The sequence below is a fragment of the Schistocerca piceifrons genome, chromosome X, assembly GCF_021461385.2.
Source record: "Schistocerca piceifrons isolate TAMUIC-IGC-003096 chromosome X, iqSchPice1.1, whole genome shotgun sequence".
In the NCBI taxonomy this organism is placed as follows: domain Eukaryota; kingdom Metazoa; phylum Arthropoda; class Insecta; order Orthoptera; family Acrididae; genus Schistocerca; species Schistocerca piceifrons.
The window spans coordinates 510,257,117-510,276,660 of record NC_060149.1 but is presented as its reverse complement, the minus strand read 5'-3'; the positions used below and the strand labels follow the sequence as shown (position 1 = coordinate 510,276,660).

General features: G+C 40.5%; 1 protein-coding gene across 1 annotated transcript in view; it reads left to right on the top strand.

Annotated features, from left to right (window-relative positions):
• Positions 1-19,544, top strand: part of LOC124723027 (polyamine-transporting ATPase 13A3-like) — a 288,432-nt gene that overhangs the window by 79,157 nt on the left and 189,731 nt on the right. Inside the window, exons 3-4 of the mRNA XM_047248200.1 lie at positions 12,037-12,241; positions 18,718-18,790. Coding sequence (XP_047104156.1) covers positions 12,037-12,241; positions 18,718-18,790 — 278 coding nt within the window. The remainder of the gene's footprint in view (positions 1-12,036; positions 12,242-18,717; positions 18,791-19,544) is intronic.

The following is a 19,544-nucleotide window of genomic DNA, read 5'->3' as shown; positions in this document are numbered from 1 at the left end:
CAAAAAGCTTGCTATAAACATAGGTCTTCATATGCAACTCACTCACTCCCACAAATGAAAAGCAAGATGGTCAGAACAAGAAAATATAAACAAACAGAAGTTCTGTCATGTGCTTGTGACCCAAATCTATAGCCCTGGTGCTATGAGAACAGCTCATCTGAATCTGACGACTGCATAGGCACAGACAAAGTGGCCCACATCTTATGCACGTATAATGCCAGCATATTCTATGGACTCTGGTGAAAATGGATGAGGTACTAAAGCACAATTTGTTTGTTCTCAACCAGATATCAGATCTAGTTACAGCGCAACCCAGATTCAGATTAAATCTTGGCTCAGAAAAGCTCGCCTCACAACAATGGTACATTCTGAACACAAAAACAAATCCTTTTGCAGAGTTAGTATAAATCCAAAAAGATACTGAGCGTCCCCTGACCATCTCCAATACGGAGAGCCTCTCAGGAGGAGTAGAACAATAGCTTAAAATAAGAATCTCCTTTTGTTGCTAAGGAAGTGACAAGAAATGCACACACACGTTCAAACATGGAGTAAAAAACTTTACGAGAAGAAGTTAGATTCATCACAATGAATCAAAGCCAGCAACTTAGGAAGCTACATGAAACTTTCAAGGGAAAACAAATTAGAAACTATGTGAATTGTGCTTTAGGCCCATTTTTGGAAGGACAAGAGCAATCATTGAATATTACTTAGGTCAGTAGTTGTGTACACACTGTGTGATCTGTAATAAATGACCAGAGTTAAGGGAAAATGACGCACATTTGTCTCCAGGGATAAAAAGGAAAAATGGATGTAGAACCACATTGAGTTATGAGGATTAGTCTACGTATTGATACTAGACTTATTGGTTTTAGACCTTTAATCCAGTGGCTCTTCACCGTACCTACCTTTTATTTAAGCATGCATCATTATTGAAATATCAAAACATTTAAACCAACATGATTAATACAGTGTTGGAACAGCTTCAGCTTTCCATACAGTTGTGATCTGTTATGGATGTGAGTAGAAAACTCATTGAGTGTTTTAAAATGAACTATGCTATTGGGACATGTGAAGTCACAAGCACGATGGGGAGCCCAGATATTCTGTGTGATTACAAGTTTGGTAGCCCTGGAAGCACTGAGCTAGGGGCTGGTGAGCAGTGCCAGTCCTCTATTACTGAGAGACCTAGGCATGCTTCATCAACCATGTGACTTGACTGTAGAAAATGTGTGTCACACAGAATGAAGATCTTGATTTAACAACCTGCACCACAAGGATGGTACAAACACTCATGAAAGAAAACTTGGTTTCAAACTGTTTTTTATGCCTATCAAGTGGATGGCTGTTGAGATGAAACACGCCATTTAGAGGAGAACCTCGGGAGCATATACCACACCCCAAATGTATTAGTCTTGTGCAGATGTGCACAGCTGTGTGTCTTTATTAATCATACTTTCTGTAGCTGCTTATGGGAAAGATATGGAGTATATTAATTCTCACAGCAGCACTCTCAATAGTTTGGTTGAGCTTGAACACGCACAAGCAAAGATTATACTAGAAACTAGTAACAGGACACACAATTCATTTGTCAGAATGTGTTTTTAATTCTAAAGAGATGAGGAAAGCTTAGAAAAGCCTTCACATTTTTTTTATTCAGAATGTGTTGTTTGGACTTGTTGGAATACTGAAAGTGGTGGAAAGGCTCAGAAATGGGTTAAAATAAATGTCGTGTGACTAGGGCCTCCCGTCGGGTAGACCATTCACTGAGTGCAACTCTTTAGACTTGACGCCACTTTGGCGACTTGCGTGTCAATGGGGATGAAATGATGATGATTAGGACAACACAACACCCAGTCCCTGAGCGGAGAAAATCTCCGACCCAGCCGGGAATCGAACCTAGGCCCTTAGGATTGACATTCTGTCGCGCTGACCACTCGGCTACCGGGGGCAGACAGAAATGGGTTAATAGAGACTTACATCTCACACTAAGCAGCATTGTTCTAGAATGCTAATTGTCACAGGAGTATCTAGTTGTGAATAAGTTGCACAACTCTCTTAAATTACAGTGAAGGGGTTGTCATGCAAAAATCACTGTTCAAAAGAATTAGGGGAGCATGTGTATCAACATGCGGTATGTTAAATCTATTTTGATACAGGCAGAACATGGGGTCTGATTGCATGACTTGAGATCTTTGATTTCAATGTAGAGAACAATTAAAATCATTCACCAGCTGTCGGCTGTGTTATTCATTACAGTGTCAGGTCACCCCTCAGAAGGAAGTGAGTATCTATGTCCCAGTGTTTTGTAGTGAGGTACACAGATGGCAGTTGTCATTTGTGGGCTGTGGATTCAGCCAAGCACATGCACTGTGACATCTTAATGCAGTGCAGGTTACAAGGGCAGTCGGTTTGATCCAGAAATGGACTTTGTCATGTTGCTGCAGATACCAATATCTCCATGCATCATCTGTAAGTTGCGGACACGCTACAGGGAGACAGATTAGTACGTGAGGCAAGTTGGACAACGTCGCAGACACATTACTACCTCACATGAAGACTGATATCTGACCATCTCTGCAGTGCAGCATCATACAGATACTACCAGAGCACTACAAGACAATCTCAGGAGGGCCACTGGAGCCACTGTGTCCGATTGGATTGTAATGAACAGTTATGTGAAACGATCTTACATCTCAGACATCCTGTTCGAGTATCCTGCTTGACCCAACAATGCCTTGCATCTCACCTTCAGTTATGCCTTTCCTGTGTCAATTGGAAACTTCCTCAATGGCCAAACATGTTTTTCACAGACAAGTGGAGGTATACTCTGATGCAAGATGATGGCCGTGATCATGTTGGAAACCTGTGGTGAGCAATTCTGTGATATTGTTGGGAGGCTTAAGTGTTGGCATCTATACAGATCTCACCATTGTCCATGGTCACCTTAATGCCAGGCAATACATAAACTAGATCCTGTTGGAACATCTACTGGCTGCTGCATAGAGTAGGGACCCTGAATTTTTCTACTGGCTGTACTTATGCAGCAGGCATCAGCAGCGTCTTTTGAAGGTTGGACATAGAAGTAATGGAATGGCTGCCCATGAGTCCATACCTAATCCCCATCCTGCATATGTGGGACGTGCTTGACAGAGGTGTTCGTGGTCATCCTGTTCCATCACAGATTCTCCAAGAAATCTCATAGGCTCTCATTGAAGAATGAGAACGGATGCCACATGGTGATCTCTGTAGACTCATGCAGAGCATGCCACATAGATGTCAGGCTGTGAAATACGCTCACAGATGACATACATGTTATTGGACCTCTCAAAGTCCAATGAAAAGAACCCTGGATAACAGGATGAATTATTGTTTCCGCTTTGTTTTTGATACATGTCAGACATTTTAGTTACTTTTATGTAAATGATTGAGGGCATAATGATGTTTCATTGTGTACTTAATTGGTGAAAGATAAAGGTACAACTTGACAACGTATCCAGTCCTTAGCTATTGCTCAGTGGGGTATGGGGCAGATGTCCAAAGCTGTCTTCCCCTAATTCTTTTCAGTAGTTTGTCATGAACACTTAAGGGAAAACTGGAACACTAATGTCGAAAGCAATATGAAAAGTACAAGAATTAAGATATCTGATAAAGGTTATGGCTTATTAACTGAATTTTAACAAGCTGTAGGTTCCATAATTTATTACATAATTGATATGCCTAAGGGTATGACCGACCTTACATGTCCAATTCTTTAAAAAGCTTAAAATTTCTGTGATTTTAATACACCACAGCCACATGTAAGAACCAAAAATTGGTAGAAACTGCAGAAAAGCAGCTCATGAATGGGAAAATCACCTGTATGTCTGTCACCCTGTGTTGCAGCAAAACTCATTCTATCTAGACTAGATGTTACCTTATGTACTTGTAGGAATAGGAAATCCATTAGATGGCTGAAAACTTTTCAGGCATTCCAGCAGTTGATGTTGTGGTAATTGCAGCATATTTCTGTGACAACTATTTGTAATCTTTAGGTGCAACTGTGCCTAGCTGTTGAGGCTCACCAATGTATCCATTGGTTCACTAGGAAAGTGCATTTGCCAGGAGGCAGTGTTATATCATAGCGACATGGGACTTGAATATCCAGAACCCCCTGTCAGAGAAACTGCCTGCGGACCCCAATGTATGCAAGCTTGCAAGGTGTTGGTGGTCAGCATTGTTGTCCTAGTTTTGATTCCCCATTGGTGTGATTGTACTGAATTTATGTGCAGCCAGTAATGCATCCTCTTAAGGCATTCTCACACTTAACATGAGAGCAGATATGGTTTTGGAGCTAGACAATTTTTGGTGATGTCACAACTTGTAATTTCACATTGCAGAGTATTTCTAAACATCAAAGAAGGAATCACACACACTAGATTTTTGGTGTGTGGATTGAAATGTGCCAGTGAGTCACAGCATTCCTTTCTGCATCACAAGCACAACTAGGATGATTTATTTTATTTTTATTTATTTATTTATTGTTCCGTGGGACCACATTTAGGAGAAGTCTCCATGGTCATGGAACGAGTCAATACATGAAATTATAACACGATTGTAGAAACAGATAAAATAAAATATAAGAAACATATTCAGGCGACAAGTCGTTAGTTTAAATAAAGAAAATCAAGAATGTAACACTGGAATTTGCTTAATTTTTTAGCTCTTCCAGGAGCTCCTCGACAGAATAGAAGGAGTGAGCCATGAGGAAACTCTTCAGTTTAGACTTAAAAGTGTTTGGGCTACTGCTAAGATTTTTGAGTTCTTGTGGTAGCTTATTGAAAATGGATGCAGCAGAATACTGCACTCCTTTCTGCACAAGAGTCAAGGAAGTGCATTCCACATGCAGATTTGATTTCTGCCTAGTATTAACTGAGTGAAAGCTGCTAACTCTTGGGAATAAGCTAATATTGCTAACAACAAACGACATTAAAGAAAATATATACTGTGAGGGCAATGTCAAAATTCCCAGACTATTGAATAGGGGTCGACAAGAGGTTTTCGAACTTACACCATACATAGCTCGAACAGCCCGTTTTTGAGCCAAAAATACCCTTTTTGAATCAGAAGAATTACCCCAAAAAAATAATACCATATGACATAAGCGTATGAAAATATGCGAAGTATACTACTTTTCGTGTTGAAATGTCACTTATTTCAGATACTGTTCTAATGGTAAATAAAGCGGCATTTAGTTTCTGAACAAGATCCTGAACATGGGCTTTCCACAACAGCTTACTATCTATCCGTACGCCTAGGAACTTGAACTGTTCCGTCTCGCTTATAACATGCCCATTCTGTCTGATTAAAATGTCAGTTCTTGTTGAATTGTGGGTTAGAAACTGTAAAAACTGAGTCTTACTGTGATTTAGCATCAAATTATTTTCCACAAGCCACGAACTTATATCATGAACTACATTATTTGATAATGTTTCAATATTACACACAAGATCCTTCACTACCAAGGTGGTGTCATCAGCAAACAGAAATATTTTTGAATCACCTGTAATACTAGAAGGCATGTCATTTACATAAATAAGAAACAGCAGTGGCCCCAGCACCGACCCTTGGGGAACGCCCCATTTAACAGTGCCCCATTGGGACTGAACATCATTACCACTCTCAATATTGCGGAGGATTACCTTCTGCTTTCTGTTCTTTAAGTAGGAGGCGAACCAATTGTAAGCTACTCCCCTTACTCCATAATGTTCCAACTTCTGCAGTAATATTTTGTGGTCAACACAGTCAAAAGCCTTCGTTAAATCAAAGAAAACACCTAATGTTCGCAACCTTTTATTTAATCCGTCCAAAACCTCACAGAGAAAAGAGACTATAGCATTTTCAGTTGTTAAGCCATTTCTAAAACAAAGCTGTACATTTGACAGCAAATTATGTGAATTTAAATGCTGCAGTAACCTTGTATATACAACCCTCTCGATAACTTTAGCAACCACCGATGGCATAGAAATAGGTCTATAATTGTCAACATTATCCCTGTCTCCCTTTTTATAAAGTGGCTTCACTACAGAGTACTTTAATCGGTCAGGAAACTGACCACTCCTAAAGGAAAAGTTAAAGATATGGCTAAGTACTGAGCTAACATACGTGGAACAATACTTCAGTATTCTGCTAGATACCCCGTCATATCCATGAGAGTTCTTGGTCTTTAGAGATTTAATTATTAACTCAATCTCCCTCTTGTCAGTATCATGGAGGAGCATTTCAGCTAACAGTCTCGGAACACTTTTTTCTAAGAGCGCTATATGATTCCCTGTTGGGACTAGGTTTTTATTTAGTTCACCTGCTATATTCAGAAAGTGATTATTAAGTACTGTACATATATGCGACTTATCAGTAACACGGACATCCCCACTACGCACTGATTCTATATTCTCGACCTGTCTCTGCAGACCAGCCACTTCCTTTACGACTGACCATATGGTTTTAATTTTATCCTGAGACTTAGCTATTCTATCTGCATACCACATACTTTTTGCCTTCCTAATAACTTTTTTAAGCACCTTACAATACTGTTTGTAATGGGCTGCTGCATTTAGATTTTGACTGTTTCTAACGTTTTGATATAATTGCCACTTTGTTCTACAAGATATTCTTATCCCTTTAGTCAGCCACCCAGGCTGCCTGTTTGTGCTAGTACCCTGTTTTGAACGTTCTAACGGAAAGCAACTTTCAAAGAGCACGAGAAAAGTCTTGAGGAAAGCATTATATTTATCGTCTACTGTATCAGCACTATAAACATCTTGCCACTCTTGTTCCTTGATAAGGTTTACAAAAGTCTGTACAGCAACTGGATCAGCTTTCCTAAAAAGTTGCTAACTATATTTAACATGTGTTGCAGCACAAAAATCTTTTAGACTTAAAATTTGTGCATCATGATCTGAAAGGCCATTCACTTTTTTGATAACAGAATGCCCTTCTAATAATGACGAATGAACAAAAATATTGTCTATGGTTGTTCTACTGTTCCCTTGCACTCTCGTTGGAAAGAATACGGTTTTCATAAGATTATATGAATTAAGGAGGTCTACCAGCATCCTTTTCCTTGCACAATCACTTATACAATTAATATTGAAGTCACCACATATAACTAACTTTTTGTATTTCCTATAAAGTGAACCAAGAACCTCCTCTAGCTTTAGCAAAAATGTTGTGAAATCGGAGTCTGGGGATCTATAAATAACAACAGTAAGAAGTTTAGCTCCACTAAATTTAACCACACCTGCACAACATTCAAACACCTTTTCAGTGCAGTACTTTGAAACATCAATTGACTCAGATGGGATACCGTTTTTCACATACATGGCTACTCACCCACACCGCAAAGAGCTCCTAGAAAAGCTGCCAGCCAACCTGTATCCTGGTAAAGGAAGCCTCTGAATTATCTCCTTATTTAAGAAGTGTTCAGATATACCAATAATTTCAGAGTCAACATCTATAAGCAGTTCACTAACTTTATCTCTAATGCCTTGTATGTTTTGATGAAATATACTAATTCCCTCATTAATCGGATACCCAAGCTTTGTAGAAAGTGGTTTCTTTGTTAGAGAGACTTCCCTTAAGCAGGAATACCTATCAGCTGACTTCAATCTAAAAAAGGTACAGCTCTAACACCCACAACTACCGGAATTTTCCCATGAGTGGTCCCACCACCCCCACCTATGCTGTCACCTATAAGTTTTGCCAACCTCCCCTTCCCATACCTGTTGAGGTGCAGGCCGTGTCTAGTGAAACCTGTCCTACTGATAGACTCCACCAACACCACTGAAATGTGACTCATGCCTTCTGTCATCAGCGCACCCCCAAGTCTCATGTTATTACGCCTGACGGCTGTATTAAGATGAGGCCGATCGTGACGCTGAAACAGTTCCACGAAATGCACATTCGTGTTGCCAGTCTGAGTGGCTATCTTTTCCAGGTCACCATCTATGTCATACTCCCCATCCCTGTCAATACTATTACCAGCCCCACCCACAATCACTACCTGATCCTCTTTAGTAAAATCCCTACATAACCCCCATATGTTAAGTCACCTGAGCCAATCCTGCATTAGGCTTCACAATGCTGGTGACCTGGTACTCACTCCCCAAAACTTCCTGCAACTCCTGGCCTACACCTCTACCATGAGAACTACCTAACAGCAGAACCTTCTTCTTTCTCTTAGACTTTGCAACTGTCCTAGCCACCGTAACTGCTGAGGTCTGCTGCATACTTCCTACATCTACAGCTACTAGAGATTCCTCTCCACTAGACTCTGACAGTTGGTCATATCTATTACAAACACCAATAGTAAAACTATCTGAAAATCTCTTTCTCCTAGCAGATCTCTTGCCAACAGCCAGCTCCCATGCCATATTGGATTACGTCATTTGCAGTTGTGAGCTATGAATATACTCTATTCCAAAGCACTGGCAAATTGAGGATCCTCAAAAATACATTTTTCTTTTTTTACAGTTTCTTGTAATAAAATTATGGCAAAAAAACAAATCTGTGGTTTAAGGCTTTTGTATGTGTATTATTTTAAATTGGGTTCTACAGAAATATTCCTTTTCAAAACATGGACCTAAAACTTGTCGTTTTTAGTAAGGTATGCTGTAAGTAAATACCAGGTTGCCCCCCTCCCTTGTGGCCCCTGCCCACCCCATCCCCCTCATTGCCCTAGGGAACCCTCCATCCCCCACCCATTGCCCACCAGCCCCCTCCCACCCTCCACTTTCTTGTTCCTTCTCTGCCCCACCTCTGTGTCATCCCATTTGTGTTCCACCTCCTTTCCCACTTGTTGCAGCACCATCTCCCTTCTCCTATCCCATAGTTACAGTAACATCTTCCTTCCCCCTCCGCCACCCCCCCTTCCCCACCCTCAATCACAGCACCATCTCCCTACTCACTTGAATTTCTGTATCTCTGCCGCCCCCCCTCTCCATCTCTCTATTCCTCTCTTACCCCCTCCCCACAGAAGCCTCAAGGTTCTTTTTTGAGTTCATGCATGGCACACATGAGGCCCCAAGCTATTTCGGCCCATTCTTCATTCCCTGGCTGAATTTCCTTCACCCTGCCCCCTCCCTCCCTATCCTTGCTTCTTTCCCGTTGCCACCTCCTTCCCCTCTCTTGGTGTACTGATTTATGTCGACCTGGCTATCTACCTGATTTCCTGTATACATTTCAATTTTGTTCCTTTTGCCTGTTCTTTCATCCTTTTTGGCATTTAGGTCCCCACTTGAGGTTTGACCTCCACTTCAAAATTTACTGCTTCCAATGTGAGCCATGTGGGGACCCCCCCCCTCTCGAATTTCATTGAAGTAGTTGTGCAAGGCATCCATGCTGCTGGCACTGCTGTCCCCCTATCCACAGGTCCTTCTCGTCATTGGCCAGTACCGCAGTGGACCAAGGATGTCGAAATCACCGTCCAGGACTGCCGACGGGTGTTGCAGCGTTTCAAGCTACACCCTTCACAGACCAACCTCCTCACTTTTAAGCGTCTCTATGCTAAGGCTCATTACCTCATGAAACGGAGTAAAAAGGAATGCTGGGAGCACTATGTTTCTTCCCTGGGGATGGATGCCTCTTCGTCACATGTTTGGTTAAAGCTCTGTAGCCTTCTGGGCTGCCAGTGACAGTCAACTGTCCAGGGTCTGAACCTCCAAGGTTCCCTGTGCTCTGATCCATTGATCCTCGCAGAACACCTCTCGACACACTTCGCAACAGCATCATTGTCCTCTTCCTACCCTACTACCTTTCTCCGGCAGAAATGCAGAGTTGAACAGACCCGCTTCAGTTTCATCCCATATCATGTTGATTCCTATAATGCACCTTTCTCTGAATGGGAGTGGGTGCAGGCTCTTAGTTCTTCACAAGACACAGCCCCGGGGCTGGATTTCATCCACAACCAGATGATCCAACACTTGGACGTTCCCCAGAGGCAACAGCTTCTCAGGGTCTTCAACCACATTTGGCTCACAGGTGCTTTTCCATCACAATGGTGAGGTTGTATAGTTATCCTTGTCCTTAAACCTGGGAAAACCCAATGTCTCTAGACAGATACCACCCAAGTAGCCTTATAAATGTACTTTGTAAACTCCTCAAAAGTATGGTCAACTTCAGATTATGTTGGGTACTCAAATCTCAGGGCCTTTTGTCCCCATATCAATGTGGCTTCCGGGCAGGGGGATCTCCAACTGATCATTTACTCTGATTGGAATTAGCCATCCGACAAGCTTCTACTCACCACCGGCACCTTGTCGCGGTCTTCTTTGACCTACATAAAGTGTATGACTTGTCTTGGCACCATCACATTTTAGTTACCCTCCATGACTGGGGCTTCCGTGGTCCCCTTCCAATTATTAGCCACGAGTTATCATCTTACTGGCTCTTCCGGGTTCGAGTTGGCACTTCACTCAGCACCCCTCAGATTCAGGAGAATGGTATCCCAATCTTCCTCATTGCCATCAATGGGCTTGCAACCTCTGTGTGGTTTCTGGTTACCCCGGCGTTGTACGTCGGCGATTTTTGCATCTGGTGCAGCTCCCACGTGGTAGTGTCTGCTGAGCAGGCTTCCAGTTTTCTCCCTCCAAAATGCAGATTATGCACTTTTGTCATCAACCCACAGTACATCCCAATCTAGAACTTCATTTAGGCTACCAGCTCCTCGATGTTGTAGCACAATCCTGTTTCTTGGGTTGTATTTTTGATAACAATCTGACATGGCTGCCCCACATTCACCACCTAAAGGCCACATGTATACAGAAGCTTAATGCTCTCTGCCTCCTGGCCCACACATCTTGGGGTGCAGACCATCCCATTCTACTCTTGCCACCCTTTATCTGTGCTATCCATGATCTTCTCTTTGCCCTTGAGTGTGCTGCCTGTTCAGTCATCTTTCTCTGGGTCCCAAGTCACGTGGGCATCCCAGGGAATGAATTGGAATTCTATCTGGAGTGCTACTGCTCATAGTAATGAACTCCACACAATCAAGGAGTTTACTGCAGTTTGGGACTCTTCTTTCTGCTTCTCTCGGGAGTGGTCCACTGTTTCACACTATTTATTCATTGGTCATACCCAGCTCACCCATTGTTTCCTCCTATGTAATGACCCACCCCCACAATGTGGTTGTGGAGCCAGACTGATGATATCTCACATGTTGGTGGAATGTCCCCTTCTTTCGGCCCTTCATGTTAAGTATAGTCATCCTGATTAGCAGAAAATTCATGGATGGTTGCACTGGTCCTCAGTTTCCTCCGTGAAAGTGGTTTCTATTTCCAGATATAAGATTCTCCTTTAGTCTTGGAGCAGGGACAGGTTGGTTGTGGTTGGTTCTTTTGTTGCAGTCTTCTCGGTCTGTGATCCCATGACTGCCCCCACCCCCACCTCTCCCCACCCCCTTTTTCCAGTTTTTAGATTTGGTCTCACCATTTATGCTTTTACTGAGTGTGTTTAATGTTCATTATTTTATAATTTGACTCCCCTGACTGAATCTATCCTCTTTTAGCAGACCCTTTTTCTTCTGTAACTCACTTCGGAACCTTGGGACTGATGACCTCGCTGTTTGGTCCCATAACCCCTCTCAATTAATCAAACAATCATTCATTCCTCTCTTACCCTCACTCTACCCCATCTCTCTAACCCCCTGCAGCCCCATCCCGTCTTTGGGTCTTGTAGACAGCTTTGCCCCCCCCCCCCATCCCTCTCACTGAGCCCCTCCACTGTTCTCTCCCTACCACCTACTGCTACCCCTTTCACCCCCCCCGCCCTCGCCCTATGTCTGGCCTTTTTGCTCCACCCCCTCTCACCACATGATACAAGTGCCCTCCATGTCTGCTGATTCCCATGTCCCACACTCTGTTTCAGCATTTGTGATACTTTGCAGTTTAAAGAAAAATGTTTATAATGTTAACCCCAACTTTCAATGCTGCACTGTATTATAACAGATTTAAATTTTGCCACTCTAACAATAGAAGCTAAGGTGATTCTCTCTCTCTTTTTCAGGTGTTTCCTGTATGGTGAAAATACCATGTCAGTGAAAGTCAAGTCTTATTGGTCATTGTTTGTGAATGAAGTTGTGAATCCATTTTATATTTTTCAAGTCTTCAGTATTACTTTGTGGTCATTAGATAATTATTATTATTATGCTGGGTGTGTCCTCCTGCTATCAGCACTTTCTATTGGAATATCTTTGTGGCATACCAAACAGGTAAAATATAATCTTTTAACATAAATATATTTACATTGGTTTGCTTTATGGTCAAAATGAAGACTATCTTTATTGGAACATTGTCACTAACTTTTATGTGACTAATATATGTAACAATTAGAATATTATCTAAAAACAAAGAAGATATGACTTACCAAACGAAAGCGCTGGCAGGTCGATAGACACATAAACATACACACAAAATTCAAGCTTTCGCAACAAACTGTTGCCTCATCAGGAAAGAGGGAAGGAGAGGAAAAGACGAAAGGATGTGGGTTTTAAGGGAGAGGGTAAGGAGTCATTCCAATCCCGGGAGCGGAAAGACTTACCTTAGGGGGAAAAAAAGACGGGTATACACTCGCGCGCACACACACACATCCATCCACACATATACAGACACAAGCAGACATATTTAAAGACCAAAAAATATGTCTGCTTGTGTCTGTATATGTGTGGATGGATGTGTGTGTGTGCGCGCGAGTGTATACCCGTCTTTTTTTCCCCCTAAGGTAAGTCTTTCCGCTCCCGGGATTGGAATGACTCCTTACCCTCTCCCTTAAAACCCACATCCTTTCGTCTTTTCCTCTCCTTCCCTCTTTCCTGATGAGGCAACAGTTTGCTGCGAAAGCTTGAATTTTGTGTGTATGTTTGTGTTTGTTTGTGTGTCTATCGACCTGCCAGCGCTTTCGTTTGGTAAGTCACATCTTCTTTGTTTTTAGATAATTTTTCCCACGTGGAATGTTTCCCTCTATTATATTAATAACAATTCTAATAGGTTGTTAACACATTTCATACATAATACTGTGTGTGCATGTGCGCATGTGTGGAGTATCTGCCCACAGCATTGTGTATGGAATATGTTGACAACCCATCAGAATTATTACATATACTGGTTAAATAAATGTTACTGGCAATGTTCCAATAAAGATAGTATTACATGAAGATATGTTAAAATAAAGGCTATATTTTTATAATAAAGTAGACTCTATCTACCTTGATTTATGTGGCAGGTCAAGCCAAATAACAAAAAAGCAAATAGGCTGGAGTTCTATTAATTCTCTTTTCTGAACACAGCCATACCATTCAAAACACTCTTCTTTAAGTACCAAACCTAATTTTACTAACAATTTTTGACTTCTTACTTCATCAACTTCACCGTTTGCCACCCATTTTGTGATGTCCTCAGCATCAACATCTCACAGCCCGGTACATTTTCTAGCAATGAAAAGATATCATTATTTCCCTCTTTGACTTCAGTTGCACTCATGGATGAAAAGTTGTAATATCCACTTTCATGGTCTAGAAAATGTTCAAAGATCATACAAGTGATATGTTCAGAATCTCTACCCACCCCCGGACAACCATCCTATGACGTCTAGTAATTCAATCCTCTTCAGAATGTTTGCACAGTCTTAATTGTCATCAATCGTTGATATTAACAGATTGAGAAGATGGCAGCAGTACTACTACTTTAGCATTTAAAGGATGCCCTAGTTCATCAGCTGACAGAGCAGTCACATTTGGCTGTAAAAATAATGTTTCGATATCTCCATCTGCGAGTGCATAACTGGTAGAATGCGAAGGTGCATTATCAAGAAACAGAAGAGCCTCCCTTGGTAAACTGTTGTCTTTTAAATATTTCTCTGTGACTTGTATGAATTCATTTTGTAATCAAATTTTAGAGCTTGCTGAATTTATCTGTGCTTTCTTTTGATGAGTGTAATGTATGGGCAATGATTCCTGATTTTTCAGGTTTTTGAAAGCTCAGGGTTTCCATGATTTCCCTATCAATGTAACCCTACATTTCTGGTTGTCATTAGCTTTGCTGCAAGCCAGTATGGTAACTCATTCCTTGCTTCTCTTGTATCAAGTTTCTGCAGCCTATTTTTGAAGCAAGTATTTTCATAGGGAGAATCTTGCAATTTAAACCTTTTTCATTACAACTGTAAAACTGTTTGCCAGAGATTCTCTCCTCATTAATTAACTTTGAAAGGTAATATTTAAACAATGACATAGCCTCTTTGTCAGCAGATAAAGCCTCACCAGTGATGGTAATCTGACAAATACATAATCATTTTTTCCAGTGATCCCAGAATCCATCACTGGCAGTCAATTCTGAATCACCATCTATTTGCCACTGAAATTGCAATACTACTACTTGCAATATTTCCCCATTATCAGGCAAACCTTTTCCTCTTAAATGTTCATGCCACAAAAATAAGGTTTCTTCAACTACTTTACACTTAGGTTTCAACATTGTCTCCCTTATTCTTGTTTCACTTCCACTAGCTTGTAAATCACACTACTTCTCGATTTCTGCTCAATTTTTCTTCCTGTATACAATAGTTCTTTTTCATATCCCTAACTCCAAAGCAATAGTTTTGGGTGCTACAGTAGGATCCGATTACGTTACAGCTCATAACGTAAGGTCCGTAGTCACTACAGGTGTTTTTTGTTCATTTATCACCCATTTCAGACTTTCTAATTAAATACAAAGGACCACACAAAATAATGATTCAACTATGTGTGCACTTTAGATGTCTGATAAGCAACTGAAGGAACAAAGAACACAGGGTTGCCAACAGAGCTACTGCTCTGTGTGTGTACATTGTTGATTGTGAGTATCGTATGTTGAAAAGTGATACCAGTAATTTATTCAACAGTAACAATACAGTACATAACTTGTAATCGTGACTCAAGATGTGCTAGAAGCAAAAATATTTTGAATGGCCACACAGTATTGTAGCCAGTGCATGCTTGCTAAAGCTTTGATGAAGTACAGTACATAAAATCAATGAATCCTCATTTAAAAGTATTATTACAATATTAATCAAGTAAGTTGGATAGTACAGACACCGGGTAGTCACAGGCTGGATAGTAGTGTGTGCACTGAACTTCCTTTATTAATATAGATGTTTTACCCTTTCCACTCTAAAAGCGAGTGGTGTTTGACATTGCCAAATTTTTTTTTCACTCCAGTTTGAGCCTCATTCTGCATGATTTTTTGTAGCTTTCACATTCTCCATTCTTGAATCTGGCTGTAGTAAATGTTAATGCTGCATAGTATGCCCTCTAGGATAGTCTGTGTTAACTGTTCATTCAACTGGAGCAGTTGTGTTGAAAGAGAGGTTGTAGTTATTACATTAAAGTTAGTAAGTGCGAAATGACCAGTTCTTCACGCACAGTTCTCCCTGAGAAGAGACTGTAGAACTTTTAGAGGAATGTCTGAGAGAAAACAAGAGTGAAAGTGATTGATTTATAAACAATTTGAGTAAAATGATGATGGAAACTGCCCCCTCCCCTGAAGAGTTTCAAAAGTTTTGCATTGTAATGCTTATGTAAATATATTTGAATGAAAGCACACATTTTGTTTTAATGTATGACCTAATTGTTCATCACTGGCCTCATTGTTTCCACAAAGTAACTGGCACAATTCTCTGTGGCATACTCACTGCCCAGGTGGTTGCAATTGAAATAAGAATGCATGGAGACACCCTTTGTCTGTATTATGATGTACAGAGGGCTAAAGAAAAGTGTAATTATAATTTTATTGTGATTTCAATATTGCGTCTGACGTAGTGAATAAAAAAAAAATTACTCAGATATGTGATTTTTGCTTCATGGGAGACCACAGTCGTATAGAACTTTTTAAAAGAAATTTCTACCATTTGAATGTAAATTACTATTCATTTATTTCACACAATCATGATTTCAGCTTTATAGCCATTTTCAGGTGCTAGTTGACATTTTGTGACATTTCAGATTGCACTTGAGAATGACTATAAAGGTGAACTCTTGAGTGTGTGAAATAAATGAATAGTAATTTATAGGTAAATGGTAATTTCTTAAACCACAAAAAACACTGTGATTTGAACGGCTTATGTAGTAATGATGCCATAGACTCGTCACTTGTTTGTATTACGATGAGAATGAATATCGACTGGTCACTTGTTTGTCTTACAGTGAGGATGAATGAATCTCTCTCTCTCTCTCTCTCTCTCTCTCTCTCTCCCTCTCTCTCTCTCTCCCTCTCTCTCCCTCCATCCACACCCCATACCAACACATTGATGCCTTCTTGATACTGTTTCATGTTGGGTTAAAAAACACACTCATGTTCAGAAAATACAGGGCACCTTGAATGAGTAGAGGTGGGATGTTCATATTCACAGGACATGTACTTTAGTATGTTCTGCAGAAATGATTAGCATTTCTCTTACCTCAGCTCAGCATGTGTGCTGTTGCATAGTAGGCACAGGGTCCATCATGAGGCCTGAAACTTGTTCCATGCATGATGGCATCCATGCATATAAAGCATGAATGGCAGCCTGTGGTATAACTGTCCATGTGGCATTCACTTGGTTCCAAAGTTCATTTGTGATGGTTAGCATTGGAGTCACAGCTCTGCACCCATCGTTTCACCATATCGCACAGTTTTTTGATTTGTGACAATTCTGAGGATCTGGAGGGCCGGGGCAAAAGGCTGACATCCTGTGACACCAAGAAGACATGTGTTCATGCAGCAACATGGGGTCGTGCATTGTCTTGCTGAAAATGATGACTGGGGTGTTGTGCAGAAAGGGATCGCAGGATGTCATTCACATGGGTCACACTGGTCACAGTGCCCTGGACACACACCCCCTCTGATTTGTGGTCATACCCAATAGCACCCCACACCATAAGGCCTTGAGTTGGCACTTTGTCTTGTGCATATGCAGTCACTGCGACGCTGCATCCCTGTCTGCGACAAACCAAGATGTGGCCATCATATTCAAACAAAACCTGAGTTCATCTGGCACACAATCTGATGCCATTCCTGTCCCCAGTGACATCGTTCCATACACCACTACTGTCTAGTATGTTTCTGCACATTCGTCAAAGGTAGATGGAGAAGTGGGCGAAGCACACACAACCCATGCTGTAATAAACAATGACAGACTGTTACCCCTGATAGTGTATGATGTGTTACACTGTTCCACTGTTGCATCAGAGCTGAGGAGGGCACAGATCTGCCCTGAAATGTCAATCAGAAGAGCTGTCTCTCTTCATGGGGGATGGTCTGGGTGGTGTGATCTGACCATCTCGTCACGTTCTATAGCCTTCTGTGAACCATTCTGCACACACCCTTTGCACTACTGAAATACTTAGTCCCCATGAGCAGCAGTTTCCCTGAGGGATGCATCACATTCTCTCACGACAATAATGCGCTCTCTTTCAAACTCATTGATTTGATGGTAAAGTTCGTTTGTATGTCTGCAAGGTCTCTTGCACGTCTTCTCAAGTCACACTGATCCATTACCTTCAGTTTACAGCAAGAACGAGAGCCCAGGCGCATTTTACCAGTAGGTGGTGGTGTGCTGCACCATGAGTGTTGACCTTGAACCTGCATAGTTCATATGCTCATCATTTCTGCAGAACATACTAATGTACATATCCTGTGAATATGAATGTGCTGTCTCTAGTTGTTCAAGGTGTTCTGTTTTTTCCTTAACGTGAGTGTATTTGGCTTAGTTCAATAAATTCTATATACCATGTAGACTAAAGAGTCAACAAAAGAAAATCACTGCAGAAATATTGTGTATGCATTTTGAAAAATTGTAGTAAATCTGTACAACTATTCACATTTTTAAAAAATATTTTTCTCTCCTAATATGTCACTAAATGCAGTTGAAATCTTTATTTTGTGCTAGAGCTAATGAGTTACAGTTCTAACGTCCATTTAAACTGTTCACAAAGCAACAAATGATCAGTAATGTTTCCAAAGATAAAAATGTTATTGTCATGGTTCTAAGCCATTACCAATATTAATAATGGACTCTGACATATTTCTGTATTGTGGCTGGATTTTATCTAATTATTATTTCTTCTTTATTTTTCTTGAAACACACTTTTTTTTCCTTCTAATAGCATGGGAAGTGTTGCCATTGGCTGTAAAGGCTTTAGTAAACATGATTTGTGTGTTTAATCTATGGATAAAATATTCAAAATGGCAAGAAATTTCTAGTTGTGTTCAGATTATAATTGTTGACTGCAGTGCAAAGAATACTTGCTGCGAATATGTAGTACTAACTGTCCTTCAGTGAATGCCTATTAATACAAACTTATTATGACAATCCTTGGACAAGCAGCATTTGGGCAGCCATCTAATGTTCATAGATTGCTCATGATTCGTAAATTTCAGTTAGTTAATATAATTTTTAAGTACATTCTGTTCATGTATGGTACCTTTGGAGCAGACAGCCTAGAAGGAAAAAAAAGAATTAAGTGTATATAGTCTTACTGATCATTGTCTGCTACTGACTTTTAATTAATAGTGACTAACGTACATAAGAATATTTGCATTTTAATCACAGAAATTGTCCTAACAAAAAAAAACACCTTTAGTAGTAGTAGTAGTAGTAGTAGTAGTAGAATGTATTTATGTATGTATTTCATTAATAATAATAATATAATGGTGATTTTTTTTTTTTTTTTTTCAGCAAAGCATTTCACTGAGCAAACTTGCTGAGGAATCCTGTTCAAATAAAGTGACTCTACAATGTGAAAATGGAAGTAAGTCCCAAAATTTAAAAAAAAGACCAAGTACACACAGAAAAATATATATGAAATCCTGAACTTGCCTCATGACTAGTCTGTTTAGAATTACTTTAGGATTGATGCTTCAGCAGAATCACGTGGAGGTGCAGAACGGAGTTGCATAGAGCTGACATCAGTGAGTTCTGGAAGAGTTGGTCTGGGGTTTTAGTTTAGTTTCATTTGTAGCAACAAATTTTTAAGACAGTGTATGGAAATTTTTATGATATATTTCAACCTGAGGTCACACAAATGGCAGTATTTTGACTTATTATCAAGTCATCAGATGATTTGTTGAAAAAGAAAGAAAGAAAAGATTATCAAAATACTAGGGCACTAAATTACAAAAGCAAACTAACTTCTGTATAAAACTACATTCTCTTGAATATGTTTCTATGTCAGCTGTAAATTTCCAATTTAATAGGCCAGGAGAAATTCTAACAGTGGTTGCTGTGACTAGGGGTCTCATGAGATTGGCTGATGTGTATTGTGCCTCGCAAGTGAAACTTATCCCCTCAACCGCCTTTGTAGCTGTCAGTCCTAAAGTAATCTTGAGCATAGTGCAGGTATAATTGTGAGACATTTTCAAAGAAAATGATTTTCCTAACACTAAAGTTTCTGCTTCTGGAACAGGCAGCAGATGAAAGAATGCATGCAGTGAGACTGTGATGAAGGAAAGAACTGGCCATTCAAGTTTCAGAAATACAAGGCCTCCACAGAAAGCAGATGGCAA